This window comes from Manis pentadactyla, chromosome 7, assembly GCF_030020395.1.
Source record: "Manis pentadactyla isolate mManPen7 chromosome 7, mManPen7.hap1, whole genome shotgun sequence".
NCBI lineage: Eukaryota > Metazoa > Chordata > Mammalia > Pholidota > Manidae > Manis > Manis pentadactyla.
In genome coordinates, this window is record NC_080025.1 from 34,736,014 (window position 1) to 34,755,915 (window position 19,902).

The 19,902-nt window shown below is 48.7% G+C and overlaps 1 protein-coding gene across 9 annotated transcripts in view; it reads left to right on the top strand.

Annotated features, from left to right (window-relative positions):
* The window catches only part of PSD3 (pleckstrin and Sec7 domain containing 3), a 476,158-nt gene extending 467,104 nt beyond the window's left edge, over window positions 1-9,054 (top strand). For all 9 annotated transcript variants that reach the window (XM_057505252.1, XM_036896299.2, XM_057505254.1 and 6 more), the window contains one exon: window positions 1,078-9,054. In XM_057505252.1, coding sequence (XP_057361235.1) covers window positions 1,078-1,293 — 216 coding nt within the window. In that variant the 3' untranslated portion in view covers window positions 1,294-9,054. The remainder of the gene's footprint in view (window positions 1-1,077) is intronic.
* The last annotated feature ends 10,848 nt before the right edge of the window (window positions 9,055-19,902 follow it).

Consider the following 19,902-nt stretch of genomic DNA (forward strand, 5'->3'; position numbering starts at 1 on the left):
ACACAAAGGACTAGGAAGTAGGTATTTGGGTTTTGTCAACCCTTGTAGGAGATGAGAGGGTTGACAATGGCTTTTGATTGGCCAAACCAACAGTGTCTGTCAGGGTGTTATACTAAAATATACATTTCTTTATACATTTTCATACCCAGGGAGGAAGTACAGCTAAGTGCACATGGGTTCTGGAGTCAGATTTCCTGAGTTCAACCCAGCTTCACCTTTTCATTACCTCCAACTTCGGATTCCTCCCTGCCTTTGTTGCCTTCACTGTACAACAGGGATCATAGTGTACCCATTGCCTGTGGTTATTGTTTCAGTGACCTAAAGTCGGCACACAGGCCTCTGTAATGCACCAACACCACGGAGCGCAGCTTGGTGCCCCCACACAGATACTGGCCAAGCCCAGAGCCAGCTTAGTGACCAGCCACTCTTCCCTACTTGCGGATAAAACAACTTAAAAGAATAGCTTCGAGGATCTTCAGCTTCATAATTACTGACTTAAAACTGAGATAAGAAGAATCTTAATCTGACTAAAAAAATCCCTTAAAGATTTATAACACAATTCGCCTTTTGTTTGGACAATTTATAACTGACATGTTCTTTTGTTTAGAAATAAAATATTTTAGGCCGTCTCTAAATCCTCCCTGTGTTGACACAGTGTGTTGAAAGACTTACTTTGACTAGAATCTATCAAACCAAGAATCTGAAACCTGTCTGTAATTTGCAATTTAGAAACTTTAAAGAAATAGAAACTTTAAATAGAAACTTTAAAGAAAACTTTAAATAGAAACTTTAAAGAAAACAAAACAAAACAGCACCCATCAGAAACTTTAAAGAAAACTTTAAAGATAGAAACTTTAAAGATAGAAACTTTAAAGAAAACAAAACAAAACAGCACCCATCAGGGTTAGAGAAAAAGACATCGTCGCAGTGTTCTCATTCTTCTGAAGAAAGAGTCACCCTTGGCGGGAGAGTCACGGAGCTGTCTGAAGCAATAGATACTCAGTAGATAGTTGATGATGAAAACAGGAATTTGAGAAAAGCATCAGAAACTCATATGCAGTTGTGCTTTCCCTGCAGAAAACCCGCTATGACATTTACGTCCGCCTCCTGAGGGAAGGAGGCAGGGAGCTGCTGCACAGCAGGGGGAGCGAGGCCACCAGCCTGAAGAAGTCCCACTCCAGCCCCTCGCTGAACCCGGACTCAGCGCCCATCACAGCCAAGGTGAAGCGCAACGTGTCGGAGCGGAAAGATCACCGGCCAGGGACGCCAAGCATTAAGCCAAAGGTCACTTAGAGCTCCCCTGGGACCAGGAAGTGCTGGTCATGGAGCAAAACAGTTTTTCAAGGTCCTTCTGGTAAACCCGTGAATATATTTAAAAAAGTCTGTGACTAAACGGTGCATTAGTAACCTTTTTTATTGTATATTTTTGTTAGTTTCTCTACCGACTGTCTCTTTGCTCTGGATTCCTTTGCTCTGATGGTTTTTGCTACTTGATCGCTAATGCACCTTTTTCTGTGAGGGGGAGGGGATCATGACTTCAGAACGAATTGTGTCTCACTTCCCCTGCAGTTTTCTATCGTTTGCACTCTGCTCAGTTGTTTTATGTTTCCTCCAATCAGCTGTCACACTTTTCTTTAAGGTTTAAACAATTCAATCATTGTGAAACATTTAACTGGACAAACTTTGTAGTTGAGTCAACTCTAGCCAGAGTTAACGTGAGCCTTTACATGTGAATCCTGCCCAGTCACAGAGGTGGGGCTGTGCTCTCATAGAAGGTCGAGTATGAGGTACAGCCTGGGAGTCAGGGGGCCCCACTGCGGCGGCCATGCGCGCAGGGCCCGTCACGGGGAACCCCACCCTGCCAGAGGCAGGGCAGGGCATCGGGGTCTCTGAGCCGGGGAGGGGCATCAGCGTGCTGGAAGTGTTGATTCCGTCCCAGCCAAGGAAGAAGGGGACGTGGGGTCCCCTTGCCATGGAAGGTCGAGGAGAGATGAAAGCAGGGTCGTTTTGTTCTCTGACGGGCGGTGGCGATGACTGACGGGCAGGGCCTGTGGCAGTGGAAAAGTGTTACCTGGGCCCCACAGGGTCTAGACTAGGAATCCAGAATCATCTCTCCCGTCAATACCCTGCTATTGTGGAATTAGGTCCTTTTACATATATATAAGCATGGTTGTAAGACTCCAGGGGTCTTCCTAAGAAAATAGTGTTGAAAATGGAACCCCTGCTGTTCTTCCTTTAATCAAGACAAAGTAACAGAGGAAAAGGGACTGCAGTTGTCTGACAATGGGATACTGATTCTTTACATCCAAAAGCACAAGCAGTGAGTGGAAAGCCGAGGAATGCGTGATCGCATATGCAGAGGGACCGGGTTTACTCTCGCCTCAGTCTCTCCGACAGCGCTTCACTCTGCTCCTACCCAGCTTTTCCTACATGTACTCAGAATCCTTCTGTTACCCTTCTAGTCACGCGTGTGTCCCAGTAGCAGTCCCTTTGACACGCAGGGTGATAAAGGGCGCATGCTCTTGTAGAGAAGAGAGAGCACAGATGGATCACGAGGAGCTGGAACCTTCTGAGTGGAAACCTGGAAGACTCGTGGGCCTGGCGCTGCCATCCGCACACCGCCATAACCAGAGTCGCTTGGAACCCTTTTCCCTCCCAAGGACGTTTGCTCCGGGTCTGCTTTGTTGTTCGGTAAAGGTACTATGATCAAAGACTCAGGGACTCTGCCCGGACGGCATGGTCCTGGGGGGCCAGAGAAAGCCTGTTTTGAACCGTGCAGTTTCCAGTGGCATATTGTTCTGATGTACTGGTATTTAAATACAGGATTATTTATTAGCATTTACTTTCTTTGTTTATAGAAATGCCATTATTTACTGGTGCCCAGAAAAGAGAAACCCTTCTGTCAGGTTGTAGCTACTTGCTTGGTGATAAGTATTTCGCCATATCTTTGAAAAACTCTAACACTCTATGTTTCAAAACTGGGGAACAAATAGCTGGTCCCAACGTGGCCCGTGTACCTGATTCATTTTTGCACCTTCTGACTGAATCCAAGATTTCCATAAGGGAATCATCTTTCTTCCTAGAATCTGAACCGTCGGCTTGTTTGTGTTCTGCCTTAGGGATTTACCCTAAGGAAAGGAGAGAAGGGTACCTAGACCAGGTCGTCCCCGATCTGCAGGAGCTGAAGAAAGATAACCATCCCTGACAAGCATGATATGTCTCCATGCATGCACCCGGTGTGGGCACCTCTGTGTCTCACTGGCGGTGTGTGAATGTGCAGCGGTGCCTCACTGCCGCGTCTCCGACACTCAAAGTCGTCCTGGGGATGCGGTCAGCACCAGCGCCTGCAGCCCTGACCTGGCATGTGACTCGCCAAGGTCATCTCTGGAGACTTGTAGAGATGGGCACTGATTGGGTGAGAAGGGCACTGAAGCTGTGCGTTAATGTTTGCATCATTTTACTTTAAAAACAGCTGCTGAGCTTATTTGTGAGCCAGGACCACAGATCGCCCTGGTATAGTGGTGTCCATCCATAGGGGACACGCTGGGGGCACCTCCCCCTGGGGCCCCTGAAGGACCACTGTCTGTTGTCAGGGCACCTAGCAGGCCACAGGCTCTTCCTGTAAAAGGAAAGGGCCCTGGTTTAACTGGACTCTGAGAATCTTGCCCATAGCCAACCACAAGTGCTCTGTGGCCATCCCGTCCCCACAGTACCTACACCTGCTCCGCCTGCTGCCCAGGTCTCAGCGTGAAGCCCCCGCCCCTCCTAGTGAAGGTACTCGGCCCCACCCCTCCTCACCCATCCCTCAGGCGGGGGCCACGAGGGTTTCTCTCCATGGGGTAGTCCTCTTTCCTCTTCCCATAAACATACTCAGTGTTCGTTTTCAGTATTTAAGATCTCAACAGTCACCAAAATACCTTGGTAATAGTCTTGTTGAAAAATTTTCCATAGAAGGGGAAAGTCTTTGTTTCAGCGTTTGCACCCCACCTTCTCTCAGAGTTGACTTTTATAGGGAGGTGTCAGGAATTCCTAGTTAGCAATCAAAACTTACTTAGGAGCATGCAAAATTCTTGTCTTATTGCCAAGCCATAGATATTATTTGAGGTATGCTTTTTAAAAACATCATTTTGCAAACTTTTGGCAATGCCTAATTAACCCAAGTAATACTTCTATGCATTTTAATGAATCCCAGTAAAGCTCCCACGTGGGAGAGCCCTCTGCCTGGAACACCAGGTCTGGATTACGTGCAAGTTTCTCTGTTGCTCCTCAGTGAGGACTGAGAGCAGCTGTGCAGGGCCCTCTGTGCTTCTCTGGCTGTCACCCTCAGTCAGACGGCGAGGACCGAGTCCTAGGCTCCTCGCCAGAGTGAGTGGGGGAGGCAGTTCTGGAAGAGGGAGATTGGCTGGCATTCCAGGCCAGGCTGGGGTGGAGCTCCTGAGTTGGTATTTCGCCACTGGGCCAAACTTCCAGAGGCTGGAGAAAAAGTTCTGTGAGCAGCTGGGAGGGAGGCCTTTGCTGCCCAGGGCTCTGTTAGGCAGATTTCTGCCCTGGCCCTGCCCCTCCCTCAGACCAGGAGCCTGGAAGAATGTTCTTAGTTAAGGTGCGGCCTGCTTTGGCCACGAGCTGCACCTCTTCTCTGCCTTTATCCCTAACCATGGGCAATTGGAAAAGAAAGTGGCCTCAGAGAAGCTTTTCCACTGTCTTACTATCAAGTCTTTCTTGGGGGTAGTTGGCACTGGAATCGAGTTCCTTTGGTGTTTTCCCTCATAGTCATCGTCCAGCTGCTCTCAGCCTGTACTCCCAAGGCATTCCCTAGTCCTGTGGGTCCACAGCTCTGTGGCTTAGCTTCTGTGGACCTGGGCAGGTTTCCAGCAGGGTGGTTGCCACCTCTGCGTCAGTGAATATTCACTTCTCTTCTCCAAGGACAGAATTTTTTCCTGTTGTAAAATCAGCACTGTCACAGAAACAAGGTGGCATCCTAGGTCTTGTGGACAGTGGCTTCTTGGTGGTGACAGATGGTGCAGCCTGGGGGTGAAGTGGTGTCCACTTTTCTCAGAGAACATCTGCGTGACTGACAGGCAGTGTCGTAGGCAGATGATGCCTGGGCCCACCTTGCTGCACAGCTTTCTGGCCAGTTCTCCTCCCAGGCAGCCATAGTCTGCCCCGGGTCCACAGATGTCCCCGCCAGCCTGTGACATCTTACACCTTAAGTCACCTCAGAGGATGTTAAAGATCAGTAGTTTGCCACAAATAACCCAACAGGTGACAGGAGGCGCTCTGTCCCTGCTTCTCCTACCAGATCCTTTTCAATGTCTTACTCTAAAAAGGGAGACTAATGTCCAAAGTCATTGCCAGTCCCCATTTGCACCCATAGTACCCAAAACCCAAGGGGGTAGCCTTCTGCTTAGTAGCTGGCCCGCTGCATTCAGACAGAGGCCTTCACAGAGACAAGGTCCGTGAATACTCGGATCTACATGACAGTTGGCTGACTTGAATGCAATGGCAAGAAAATATTGCAAGTTAAATAGTGTATATACAGTAGGTGTCCTTAAGTCTCTTTGGCTCCTCCATTGTAATTTATACGTGTATCTGTAGTACTGCAGGCATTTAGAGAATATTCATATAGATAGTCCATCAGGCATCAAAGAAATGCTTCCTGTCCTCTGCCAATGTTGTGTTTGTGGGCATTTATAGTTGTGTGTATGTACATGTACTGATGTGTACATCATATATCAGTCTGGAATATGTACATCAAATTTATTTTTGTCCTTAATAACAAGTGTGACATGAAAAGCAAGTAAAAACCTCATAGGATTGAGCATATGATATAGTTATTGAGAGTATAAATAGTGGTACTGTTTTATTAAACTTAAATTCAAATGATATTTTGATGAAATTTTTTAATAGTAAGGGTTTATGCTAGCAAATCCCATCTTTGAGCTTTGACTCACCAGGGCAGAAATGACTGAGCTTTGAAACTCTGTCAGTGTACTGTGTACAAGACCCCGGTGTGGCTCATTTTGTCTTGGGATGTACAGAAAGAGGAGAAAATGGGCCGTCTGTGCAGTCTTAGTGACTCAGTATTAACAGCACTTAAATATAGTCAAACTGACAATTTGGGGCTTATTACAAAATGTGTTGCTTTAAAGCACACGTTCTTTATTGTTGTAATTAGTCCAGAAAAATAGAGCTCTCAGAAGAATTAAGTACCCACCTATTGTCTGTGTACCTGTGTCTATCTTCCAGTAGGTCAAACCACTCCTAGCACCGCCTCCTGTACTTTGCAGAAATACTGCACTGCTAATGCATATCAGGGCTTCCCAAGATCAGGTACTGTATTCTAGGTTCGCAGTTGCACAAATTAGCATCTAGTGTCACAGGTCAAAGGATTGTAGGACAGGCTACAGGCCAGCTTAAAACTTTGTTTAATATTTTTATACTTAGGTCTCTTCCTGCATCTCCCCAAAGAAGAGCCATTGGCCTTAGCTGTTTGACCTTACTGCTTATCTTAGTGTGTAAATAGATAACTAGAGATTGAAACTTTATTAACCAGCATGTTTGGTTTATTTAAAGCAGCAGCAGAGTGTGTGGGAGTATGTGGCTGAGTGCAGTGGCCTGTCCTGTATATCTGCCCGAGAACTGGGGCTGTGGAGGAAGAACTCATCTTCAGCTCCCGGCTGCAGTCGGGTGTTGGTAATTACTCTTGAGTTTGTTCTCATTAACTCTATAGTCTCAAACTATTTTTGCAAATACATCATATTTCCTGTTTGTTCTTGACGTGCGGTGAACTGGCTCTGTGGCTGATCAGCAGGGTCTTTTTCTGCAAGAATGTGTTTTCTTCTAAGAATTATAGTGATTTGCAAAAACATCCATTTGATTTATAAATCACAGACAAAAGGAGCAACAAAAATACAAAGTTTTGTTTTGGGCCTTAATCATTGATACGTTTGGACTTTTAATATAAAGCCATGTAGGTTATAAAGCCAGGTTAACCATTTGACACAGATAATAATATCCACTCTAGAGTGTGTGTGCACGTCGATTTGTAATGCCATTAGGACACTTTTTTTAAGCTGTAGGAGCAAGACTGATAAGACCGAATTGAAGTCGGGGGTTGGGGGCCGGGTGTGAACTGGTTGCCTTCCCTGTGGGGCAGACACTCCTGAGCAATTCAGGGCCAGTTCACTGTCCCCTTAGGTGTGAAGGGGAAAGGCCCACCATCTGAGCCTCCCCCGAGTATACATATGCTTGCACACATGTGTACATAGTGAATGTTTTAGGTTATACACACTTGAGACACACAAGGGCCAGGGTTTTCCAAAGAGGTGATGAACATGGGTGGTGGGAAACATCACAGGAATGTTCTCCAAGGCAGGGAAGAGTTGAGCTCCATATGCAACTCTGAGATGCATTGCATTTTAACAAATAAGTGAAAGGCACAGATCCCATCTTCTGGCCACCAACCTGAAGGCTTCCTTGTAATTCACAGGCAGCCACGCTCCAGTGTCTGGGGTGCTTCCTCCAGTGGCCAGGGAACCTTCTAGAAGGCTCATGTGCACGAGCTGAGACCGAAACGCACTGAGCAGTTAGGCACTTTTCCATCAGCGCCAACCTTGAGGATAGAAATGGGAAGGCACCCAGCACGCCTCCCTGTGCTGGGCAGAGCCACACTCTCACTGGTCGTGTTCTTACCTTCAGTTCCTGAAATGATGGTTCATGGAGAGAATCTTGGAGTCTCGCTTCCGGTTCCCCTGTGAGCCCGCTTTGGACAGTCCTGGGGAGTCCCAGCCACAGAGCTGGCAGACGGCAGTGCAGGCCTGAGGCCCCACCCTCTGAGCCGGGCCGGGGCGCCGTGGGGCCAAGACCATTCTCTGCAGCCTGGGGCGTCTCCCTGGCCTTCACCCCACCAGGGCTTCTGCTGAGCAGCAAGCGCATCCTGGGGTCCACATGCTGCTTCTCCAGCATCAGGAACTCAGTTGTCTTAATGAGTTGACCCCGCTGAGGCAAGATGCCGACTCTGACAGTGACGGAGTCCAGGGGTGACACATGACAAGGTATTTAAAAAATTCTCTGACTGAAGCCCCCAGGTTCCTGGAGATGGGTGCCGCTTCATTTCTGTGGGAAGGGCCCAGGAACGCTGTAGGGCCTGGCAGTCCTGCTTAGTCCAGACGAGAGCCACTGGGGAAGCCTTAATGCCCGGGACATTATCTCCTACCTCAGGCTTCAGGAGCCCGTTTCCAGAACAAACCCACACAGTGGAGAGCTGGCACTGCCAGCCTTGGCTCCTGGTGGGAGGTGGGAGGGTGGTAGTTTGTATCCTTTAATTCCTTTGTGGTAGTTTATTACCTTTACCGTGGCTCAAACTGATGGGCAGTGTGGGACATCCTTTACCTTCAGAGTTCTCTCCACCTGTCATTTCAGTTTCACTGCAGGCCTGGTGCCACCTGGCCTTGCAAACCATGAAAGTAGTCAGGACCGAAGAGCAGGCTACTCCTCTGCGGTGGCCAGACCGCCGGGTGGGCAGACTCCGGTGAGATGGTGGTACTGAATAGTGGGCTGGCAGCCTGGTCCTCCTCCTCACCCGCCGCTCAAGAAGTACCATCTCCTGGAAAATTATAGCATTTATGGTGGTTAGCTTTTGAATGGAATGGTAATTTATGTGGATATTGTTAAAGCGTTTAAAGAATATTTTGGAAATTAAGTTTACATTTTACAGTTGCTTTATTTTTGTTAAAATAGTTGTATATACAGATGACCCTATTTCACTGTTGAAGTAAACTTACCCTGTGCAGACAAGTGAGTCGCCTGAGCTGTACAGACGCCATAACATATATGATACATCTCTCTATTGTGCAAATGTTCATGAATGTAATTGTTCCTGTGTTTTTGTAAGTTGGGGATAATTTGTTGTTTTACAACAACAGAATTTATTGCATTTAAATGGTTTTTATGTAATAGAAATCATGCAAAATAGTGAAGGATTTAAAATACATATATGATATATGTAAATGCACAAACTCCAGAAAGAAATAAACCCAACAAGTTTCAATCCTTTGGGGGAATGTTTTTATTTGCTTATTTAAGCAACTAAAATAATACCTTTAAAAACCAAAACAAAGAGCACAGCACACCCCCTCTTCCATAAAAAGCCAGAAGCTCAATGTGAGGGACCTGGCAGGTGAAGGAGGTGAGGAATGAGATTGTCCCTCCACTCAGCCCCCTTGACTTTGGTGGGAATTTGCATAAAGGTGTTGGTGAGACTCCGAAGGCTGACAGTCTTCACCAGGGGCTTGAAGCCAGGCAAAAACTAAACTTACCTGGAGTACCTGCCAACCCCCATCCGCATCCCCATTTGCTCTCACATGCAAACGCTGACTGACCCCTGCATGATGGTGCCTACTATGTACACTTGATGCTAAAAATAACATCTGTTCACAGGGAACTGAAAAGTTAAATTCCACCCTAATCACTTAACTTCTGAATATAGAAAAGAATGTCTTATGTTTGGGAGTTTGGGCTTTTTGAAGCAAGTTCAGTAGTTCCATCCTCCTAAACATAAACTGTAGGATGGTAAATCTCAAAAATAAAAAAAAGGCCCGGGCAGGGGAGCAGAGAGGTTCTTTGGCACCTCTTACTCTAATGGTAATATGAATCTCAAACACAAACCGTCTTATACAAAATGTTGAATCATATTGTATACCTGCAACTAGTATGTCATATGTCAATTTACATCAACTTTTTTAAACCATCAAAAAAAACTATGAATCCTTATTGCCTAGTCCTCTGGAGCTAAGAGTCTTGTCTCTTGTCACATTCTGTTTGTTGCACAATTAATAATAGAACCAAAGAAATTATGGGTGTCATTTTTTTTAAAGATGAAACACTCAGGAGAGGAAACTAAAACCCAGGGCAAATGAAGATATTTATTGTAATGAAAAATCTAGCAAGTCTAAATAATGGCTCATCTCTAGATTAATTCTCCACCATACTGTGTGATTTACCAATGAGACTGCTGAATCACTGTTAATTTTTATTGAAAAGGTGTAAGCGGTGAGAAATACTGGAGACAGGTTTGCATCTAATGTTAGAGAAGAGTGAGTTCTGGGTACCACAGACCACTGAGTGTGCTGTTAATCCTGGAAATAGTTTTAGAGTGAATAATAAGGAAGCAGCAGCCACTGGAAGCCAGTGTGCATTCCCAAGAACAAACCATTTCAGGCTACGTGTCCTGTTTTGTAAGATGAGGTTGATTAGAAAAAGGCAGTAGACAGAACAACCATACCTTACGCAGAGGTTAACATGGTCCTTAGTGACGCATGTGGGCCAAGTGGAGAAGTAGGGTCTGGGCGTGCGTGCGAACCACTGTGGGGCTGTGCCCAGGGGCGGCGCTGATTAAAGGATCCATGTCAGCCTGAGACGTTCCTAGGGGCCTGTTGCAAAGCTTACCTCTTGGCCCCATTGCTCAACATTTTAATTAGTGACTGAAGCCACAAAAGGTGACTTATTAAAAATGTGTATGTCATAAAGCTGGGGAAGAATGATTGTATGGAATGACAGCGTCAGATGTGAGATCTCATCCAGCAGAGAAATGGGGCAAATTAACAATGTGAGATGTAGGAGTGTTAAGATGTCACAAGTCAGCAATAAAAACAGTCCTTCAAGGTTAAGATAGGATGCAGTGCCCTGGACTAGAGCAAGCACATGGGAGAGAGAGCCTCCAGCTTTCGTCCAGAGCCAGACCAAGTACAGTGAGCAGAGACAAGTACAGCAGAGAGCTGCTGGCACGCGCTGCCTGGGGCCCTGTCTCTGGGCGGTGAAGTTCGGTTTCTGAAACGAGGCGCGCGGCTCCACCTACAGAGACTGCAGTGGGCAGATGCCTGGAGACTCGGGCTGTGAACATACCCGAGAGGGTCAAAGTCAGCTTGAGGTGCAGCGCCGGGAGGAGATGTGAGCCCAGGCCAGACCCAGGGAGGCTATAACTGTCTCAGCGATTCTCACTGCAGAAGGGAGGTGACCGGGCCACGGCAAGCAAGGCGTGAGGGGCACTGGGTACTACCCATGGGGAGCTGGCCCAGCTCCCTGCTCCAAACAGGCAGCCCAACCCTCTGCCCTCTGGGGGTTCAGATGTGGGCAGCCACCCAGGGCGGGACGATCTTCAGGAGAAGGGAAACCTTAGGTGGACCGTCGTAACAATGACTGATGCCTGCTGGGCAGGTGGGTGCCTGGCAGCTTGATGCAGCACTTACCAGCTCCCCTTTGCCAGGAAAAGCTTTCATCGGCTCCATCTCTTTGGAACTGTGGCAATTAACAGCTAAGTGGCCTCTAATTGAGGCCAGAGTGCTAACACTGCCTCTCTGGTCAGCCTCCACAAACAGGAGCAGGAATGTGTGTGTGTCCCCAGGGGGCACTGGAAGTAAAAATAGCCCTTGAGCTCCTCACTGGAATCGTGTATTTAAGAATCCCAATGCCTGGGTTCCCCCAAGAAATTGATGGGATTGGTCAGGAGTGTGGCTGAGGCACTGGAAATATAGAAGCTGCCCAGGGGCTCTCACCCACAGCCTGGCCCGAGACGCGCCCGTTCAGAGCCTGGCAGCTCAGTGAATCTCCTAGGAGCCCATGGGAAACGTGGAGGCTCAGGCCGCTTCCCGGACCTGTGGAGCCCGGGGACCCTGCACTGCAGCCTCATCCCCAGAGGGTTTGTTTGCACGTTAATGCTGCCTGAAGCACAGCTTTGGGGCCGCCCCCGGCGTGGGCCTCACTGCAGTTCCCGCAGCAGCTCCTGGGAATTTGTCGGAAAAGCATATTCTCCACCCGACCCAGACCTACTGGGTCAGAACCTCTGGGATGAGCCCAGCCCTCCTGCTTCCTCCACAGAGCGAACCCTGATGTTGCAGATGCCCCCCATGCCCACAAAGGGCGCCTGGGGCTCCTGGCCGCCCCTGGGCTTGACGCAGTGTGGCCTGTTTTGCTTGCCCTTCCCAGCTTTCCTGAAGAAGGGAGCCAGGCTGGTACCGCTGTGTGATTAATGTGACCTGGACTGTGCCGCTGAGCTGGCCGGAGGGCCCGCTGACCCGCAGAAGTGAATGCAAGGCCCCAGCACAGCCTTCCCGGCCTGAGCGGGCCTCCCTCCTGGCCCACCACGCAGAGCCAGCAGCTCGGGCAGGCCCTCCTGGCGGCGCCCTCTGTCCACCCCCTTGCGTCCCCACACCCCAGACAGTCAGCCCTCCTTCTCTGGGCAGCCTTCCCCGACCGCCTACAGCCAGTTCCATCCTCAGCTACAGCAGAGTGAGAGGCACTATAGCCTGGGAGATTACATCCAGCCCTCTCATCCTGCCGTCGCCTAGGAGTCTGCCGGACAGAGTACAGGACGCCCAGTCACATGTGAGCCTCAGAGCAGCAACCATGCTCTTTTAGTGTAAGTATGTCCCATGCATTGTCGATCCGCAGCTCAGATGGACCTGAGTGTCCTGTGTTCCATCGGGCAGCCCCACCGGGAGGCCCCTTCGGGTAGCACTTCCTCACTGAATGTGCTCTTTCTTGGCCAGAAATAGGACCTTGCCAGTGTCTTTGGGTTAATTAGACTCACAAGCTCACTCTGACCAAACTTACAAATGCCAATGTAATGAAGTGTGAATAAAGATAAAATCATTATGCTGGTGCGCGGTGACAGACAGCTTCTCTCTCAGGCAGTTCTACAGTGTGAGGCAAATTACAACCCAGATTTTGCTTAGATCCTCAAGGGCCAAAAATGGCACTTGGGTGAACTTTGAGTGAGAGACTGTGCTGTGAACCTGGCTATGTCCTAAGCTCTTATCAATGAAAACTTTGGATGGAATCAAAGCAAGAGGCGTTAGGTATCCTTGGGTGTTCAAGGTCCTGTCCCTCCACCAAGATCATCTGCAACACAGCCCCACTGAGAGGCTGCCTCACCAGCACAATCTTGGTGGGTGGTGGATGTTGCAACGGGCCATGTAATGCAGGTGGCCTTGCGCATTACCTCTGTTTAGCAGAGCAAACAGTCAAAACAGGGATTCTGCAGTCCTGAGGCACTGCATTTAATTCCCGACTTTGCACATTACTGGCTGTGTGACTATGGGCAAGTTACTGATCTCTCTGTTCCTGTTTCCACATTTTAAAAATGTAAATAATAATGCCCCACTCATAGAGTTATGAGGCTTAAATGAGACAATGTATATAAAACACTTATATAGAAGACAATATATATATTAAGCAGCACTGGCCCTTGCCGAGCCCTTGGAATAGCAGAGCTAACCAGCGTGATCTGATCAACAGCATTAATTCCAGTCACGGTCTTGTCAGCTTGCTCTCCCTGCTTCTGACCCTGGGAGAACTGAATTTTCAGTCTGTATCTTGGCTCATTCACTATGTATTGATTTTGTAATGTTCCTCTTGGAAGAATTGTGGAGAGGGCTACTGTGCCACCCCCCAGCCTGCATGTAGAGGTGAATAGTGTTTAACAGTTACATTATGATCTTGGTCCTCTAGGAAAGTATTTCCCAAACTTTACATTCAAGTTACATGTAATTAAAAACCCTACTGCTCAGGCCCATGAGCCACACTTACACACACACATTTCCATCATCTGTCGGACTGTGTGGCTCTAGGCTCACCCTGAGATTCCCCGCACACCTCCTGGCACACCTGAATGGTTCCTCACAGATCACGTCTCAAGAGCATCAATCCCCCAGAAGTGATTCACTCCTTCAACAAACACCATTCTGCCAAGGAACAATGCCCAGTAAGACCCACAAACATAGCGAAGCCTCACTTGAAGTCTTACACAAAAGATACATACGCTACTGCTCAGTAGCCTCGGATGAAAGGTCCCACAAAATGTGTGAAGTGTAACAGTCCAACTGAAGCGATTTGAGAACTGGTAAGTTTACTGGAAAGTTTATGGTTCAGCCCACTGAGCAGGTCCGCTCTGGACTTTGTCTTTACTTCTTCCTTCGAAATATGCATCTCTACTCCTCTCCCTGCTTCCCCAGATCTGTTAAGAGCAGGTTCCCTGGCATGTCCACTGGGAGCTGCAGAGCGGGGCTCCCGGGGCTGAGGGCGAGGGCCGCTGCAGGTGTGTGCCAGCTTGCAGAGGCTGCAGCTCCCACCTGAAGAGGCTGCCCTCAGGTGGCACGATCTGCCCCTGCCTCCCAGTGTTGGCTGGTTAGGCAACCCCAGGATTCCCAGCCAGGTTCTGGCCCCATATGGACGTGCCAATGGACAGGGGTAGATGAAAACACAGAGCTGGGGATTTGGGTCCTGCACCCAAAGCCTGCTTTCTTGGCTCCAGAATCTCCTCAAAGCCCAACTAAGTTCTGGATCTAGCCCGTTGTAACTGCCTACCTGGGCTTCCACTGGGCTTAAGAGGTGCTTGAATCTGGGAGGCTCAGTAAGCCTGCTGGATGAACGTAGTGGTGCTCATAACAATGATGGAAACTAGTGTTTATTGAAAACAATCTGTGCAGGGCACTTAGATGTCTAATTTCATTTGACCCTTACCAGCAACCTGCCCCAGGTAACACATAAGTAATGGAGCTGGGATGTGAGCCCAGAGACCCATACTCACAGCCACAAGGCTAACTCCTTGTCTCAGACAGGGTCCAGTAAAAATGACTACAGCAGAGGAATAATCAGTGAGGGGTAAAGAAAAGAGCAGTAGCAGGTAGGAGGCAGCTACCACTAAGACAGAGAAAGAGTTTTCGTCTCTTCCAGGAAGAGTTCTCATCTCCCTCAGAGCTGAAACCCAGACCCTGGGGAGGACATGGCTGCACTCACTAAATGGCAGATAAATAGCTGTGCCACGATGCCAGTAGAAACTGCTGATGTCTGCCCCCTGGACCTTGCTGGACTGCTGTCTTCTAGTGTCAGGGAAAGCACCTCACGGGAAGGGGCCCTAGTGAAGGCGTGAGGCTGCCCAGGGGGGATGGGGGCAGCACAGGAGGAGCACAGTTTTGCACTCTGCTGCCTGCTGTACGCCATGAGGACACTGCCATCCTGTAGGGGATGGACGCCAGGGAAGCCACATTCTCCCCAGCAGCCAGGCTCACTGCAGGAACCACATGCTGGAGATGCCAAGGAAGCCGTGTCCACTGCAGGAAAGGCATTGTGGCACCTGCCGAATAAGCACACAGAATCTGGGAAGGAAAACCCATTCCTTCCATAATCCTTCTACAGAACCCTAACTGACAAACCTGTGCCACTTGCAAAGGAAGCAGATTCGAAGGGTTCAGATCCCTTTTCACAGAGCAGTCAGTGAAGTACAAATTTAGACCTGGAGGGGATACATTGCTAACTGGCTCCCTGCTGAATCACAAAGTGTCTCCACACAGGAGGCAGTTGGTATGGGGGCCAAGATCTTGAGTACTGAAGCCAGAAGACCTGGATTCAAACCCTGCTCCGCTATCTTCCATCCCAGCTTGGGGACTCTGGGCAAAGTACTTTTCTGTGGGCTTCAGATTCTTTTATTTCCCCCAACATGTTTTGCTTTGAAATTTTTAAATCTTTAGAAATTTGAACAATTGATAAAATGAACACCTGTCATGTATTGGTTCTCTGGAAGCAGATGCCAAGATACAGTTTGAATGCAAGGTGTTTCTTAGGGGTCAGCCCTGCAGAAGGAAGGGTGAGGGGCGCGGCCGGCAGCACAGGGCCCAGCTGTGCTGGGCTGAGGCAGCCTCTGCGCCCAGTGGGGAGCCTGGCGCCAGCGGTGCGGTTCAGGAGTCCCGGGCAGGGCTGAGGTGGCTGGGCCTGTCCATCCGCCTCTCCCAGCCCCCAGTGCAGACTGCCTGGGAAGAGCGTGGCTCTGGTGAGGCTGAGGGCCGCCTGCCGACCACCGTCCCTGCAGCTGGGCGTGTCCTCCCTGGAGGGGGGAGGTCAGTGGCAGATTCAGAGTGCCCAGGACCCAGAGCCACCAGCAAGTGCATTTTGCTACATTTTCTTCCAACCTCTCTATATCCACTCACTCATACACGCAATGCTTTTGTTATTTTAGGTGAACCATTGGGAAGACATTTTTCCCCCGAATCACCCCTAATACTTAAGCTCGCATCTCCCGAGAGCAAGGACATCCTCCTATGGGGCCACTGTATCATCACACTCAAGAAATTAATGAACATTGGTGAAATTATATTGCCTAATATATCATCTAATTAAAATTCACCCAATGTCCCCAAGATATCTCTTAGAACTGTTTTTTTTCTTCTAGCCAGAATCAATCCAAGGTCAAAGCAATTCTATGTCAGTGTTTCTCCTGCCCCCCCCCACCCCCCGGGGTTGCACCGCACACACAGCACACGCTTGATTGTCCTCCGGCTCTGTGACCTCTGCCCTGGGTTTTGGCTCTGTTTTGTTTTTTTGCTCTTCATTCCCCTTCATGCTTTAGTTTGCGTACTTTGTATCTGCAACTTCAGGTTCACTGATTTTTTTCTCGGCTGTGTCAGACTCCGTGATGAGCCCACTGAAGACGGTTCTCATCTCTGTAACTTCATTTCTCATTTCTGGCATTTCCGTGTGAGTCTTACTTAGCATTTCCATCCCTTTACTTAAATCACCATCTAGCCTTGCGTATTGTCCACCCTTTTCATTAGAGACGTTAGTAAATTAGTTACCACCACTTTACACTCCGTTGCTGAGCGGTCCTACTCCAGTGTCATGTCTAAGATTCATTTGCTAACTGCTTCCCCTCCTGTGCGGCTTCCTTCTTGCCTTTTCACACGTCCTGTGGGCTTTGTTGTTGAAAGCCAGAGACCTTATGTAGGCTGTAGAAACTGAGGCAAGTCATTTTTATGTCAGGAAATGAACATTCCTTTATTTTGGCCTTTAAGTAGGTTGACCCCAGCCGGGAGCAGAGCAGGTTCAGGGATGTTTCTGTTGCTACGGTGAAGCTCAGGGCGCCGTAGGCCTCACATCCCTCTGGCTCCAGCGGCCTCTGTGCAGGTGGGACCTCCGCGCGGTGCCTCGGATGGCGTTCTCCCCACACTCTTGCAACGCTCTGCATGGGGGCGCTGAACTTTTGTGTCCCCCAGAATTCGGATGTTGAAATTCAATCCCACTACTGTGGTGTGCGGAGGGGGGCCTTTGGGAGGTGACCAGCCGCGAGGGTGGAGCTGTCCTGGGGAACTGTGTCCCTATAAGATGAGGCCTAAGCTGGCCAGCTGGCCCCCGCCAGGTGCAGATGTCGGAAGTCTGCAGCTGCCCCTGCCAGCACCCCACTCCCACCTCCAGAGCCGCGAGAACCGAACGCCCGTTTGTTTGCCAGTTTGTTTCCAGTCCGGGGCCCTTGGTCGGGGCGGCCCAGCTGAGTCACACCCGGCGCAGCCCCCGCCGCCCTCCAGCTCACACCTGCCGGGCCGGGCCGGCAGGCGGTGCCCCTTCCCAGTCTCCACGCGGGGAAGCCGGTCCCTGGGCATCAGGGCACCTGCGCCTCTGGCCACAGCTCCAGCCGCTGACCTGCCCCTGACCTGACTCTGCGGGGTGGGCTCTTGCTGCCCTTTCACCAGTTGTGACAGGTTTGCACAAGGGCAGCAAGGGGGACTGTGTGTGTGTCGCTTGGTTAAGGCTCCTGCCTCAGGAGCCGAAGGCCCCAGGGGCTTCTGCGCCGCGCCGGCCCCCACCCCCACCCCACCCGCTCTTGCTTTACTGCCCCAGGCTGCACCCTGAGGCATGCTTTCTTGGGACCCACCAGTGTTTTGTCTGTTTTTTATTTTTTATTACATACAATAAAATGCACAGATGTCAGTGGATTAATCTGACATTCACTCCCATGACCGCCCCCCGGGTGGAGAGAGCAGACGCGCTCAGGACTTCCTGTCGCCTGTGCCCCGCCCCCACCAGGCCTCTCTGTGTCTAGGAGTCTGTATCTGGGGCTTTTGTCTTTTCAGATTGTACATCCAAGTGAGATGGTACAGTATTGTCTTTCTCTGGCTTATCTCACTGAGCATGCCGCCCTCTGGGTCCCTCCGCGTCATCACGACGGCATGACGTCATCGCGAGTCCTCACTCTCCGGTGCGTGTGTGTGTCTCCTCACTCTCGTGTGTGTGTCCTCACTGCGGTGTGTGTGTGTGTGTGTGTGTGTCTGTCCTCACTCTCTGGTGTGTGTGGTTGTGGGTGTGTCCTCACTCTCCGGTGTGTGGGTGTGGCTGTGGCTGTGGGTGTGTCCTCACTCTCCGGTGCTTGTGTGACGCCACGGAGGACTGCCGACAGAGCCTGCCACCCGGTGCAGACACCTCTGCGCCCTCGGCCCCAGGGGCTCTGTGCTCTCCCGCTGAGCCGCCTCCTCCTCTGCCGCCGGTTAACGTTGGTAGGCGAGGGCGCGTGTCCTGTCCCTCTCTGAAGGCATTTCCCTTGCCTTAGATTTCAGCTGGGCGGCTGTCCTGCAACCTCAGGACTCTGATAGGTTCCAGAAAAGTGGTGAATCTGCCCATTATCTGGCTTTTTCCTATTGTAATGTTGGGAGCAAAGCTCTTTCCAACTTCCCACCTCCCAGGAGGGAGCCAAACGTCTGAAAACTATTGATTTTTGTGTGACAACTTCACACCCCATGTTTCACATTCTGCTGCTTTACTAAATTGTACTGGTTTTATCAGTGACCCTCTTGGGTTTTCCAAGAACGTTGTCATATAATTCACATGCTTTTACTTCTCCCTTTGGTACATTTCTCAGTTTCCTCCTGCCTTATGTCACTGGTGAACACCCATGGTTGCTATAAGGTGGAGCAAATAAAGCACACAGTGTCCAGTTAAATGTGGACTTCAGATAACAAATATTTCTCCAGTATATCCCATGCCACATTTGGGGTGCGCACATTTAGCTGGGTGTCTGGGATCGTACTGTGCCTCCGCTGCTCCATCGCAGTCACGCAGGCTGTGTAGCCGCGGCTTCCCATATCTCCAGGGCCTGGTCTGCAAGGTGTCGCCTTGACTCAGATGCCGATGTTAATGCTGATGCACGCATTTTCTACCACGTTAAGAAGTTTCTGCAATTCTGGTTTTACGGTTTTTATGGGCAAAGGATAAGTTTGTTAAGCCTTTTATATAACTTGGAGATAATCCTATAATTGTTTTCCTTAGGTGTATTATGTAGACAAATTTCCTAATTTTTAGTCATTTTGTATTTCTAGGTCAACTTCAGATAAGTAATCCATTGGTCATGATTGATTGGTTTTAAATGTGCTCCTGGATTCTATTTGCTAAATTTTTTTTGCATAAATATTCATAAGTGAAATTGAATTGAATCTTTGTTTTTATTCATTAGTGTTATCTTTGCTTTGTAAGAATTTGAAATTTCCTTCTTTTTCTGTATTTTAGAGTATTAGAATTACCTGGACTTTGAAAAATTCCTTATGAGATTATCTGGTCCAGTACTTCTTCATGGACTACATCTTTGATAAATTCCTCTCTTTATGGAAACTGGATTAATATGGTGTTCAAGTCCAATGGGGTTGATTTTGATAAACTGCATATTCCTAGGAAATGATATATTTCATCTGCATTTAAAGTTTTAGTTGCATAAAGTTGTGCAAAGTAAGCATTTATGGTTTTACTTTAATATCCTGTGTTTTAAGAGCTATTTTCCCCTTGACATTTCTTATTTTGTGTATTTGTGTTTTTCCTACTTTTTCCTTGATGAGGTTAGATAGCAGTTTATGTATGTCCTTGCTTTATATAAATGATTTGTGTTTTGATATCTGTTTATTTCTCCTTTAATTTTCATTATTTTCTTTCTTGTACTTTCCTTCTATCAGCAGATTTTTCTCTTTTTTAGCTTTTTGAATTAGGACTCTAATTCTTTTCATTCTCAAGTATTTACTGTTATTTGTTAAGTATTTAATGTTTTTAATGTTTCCTCTGATCATTTTAATTGTGAAATAAACTGATAGTGTTTTC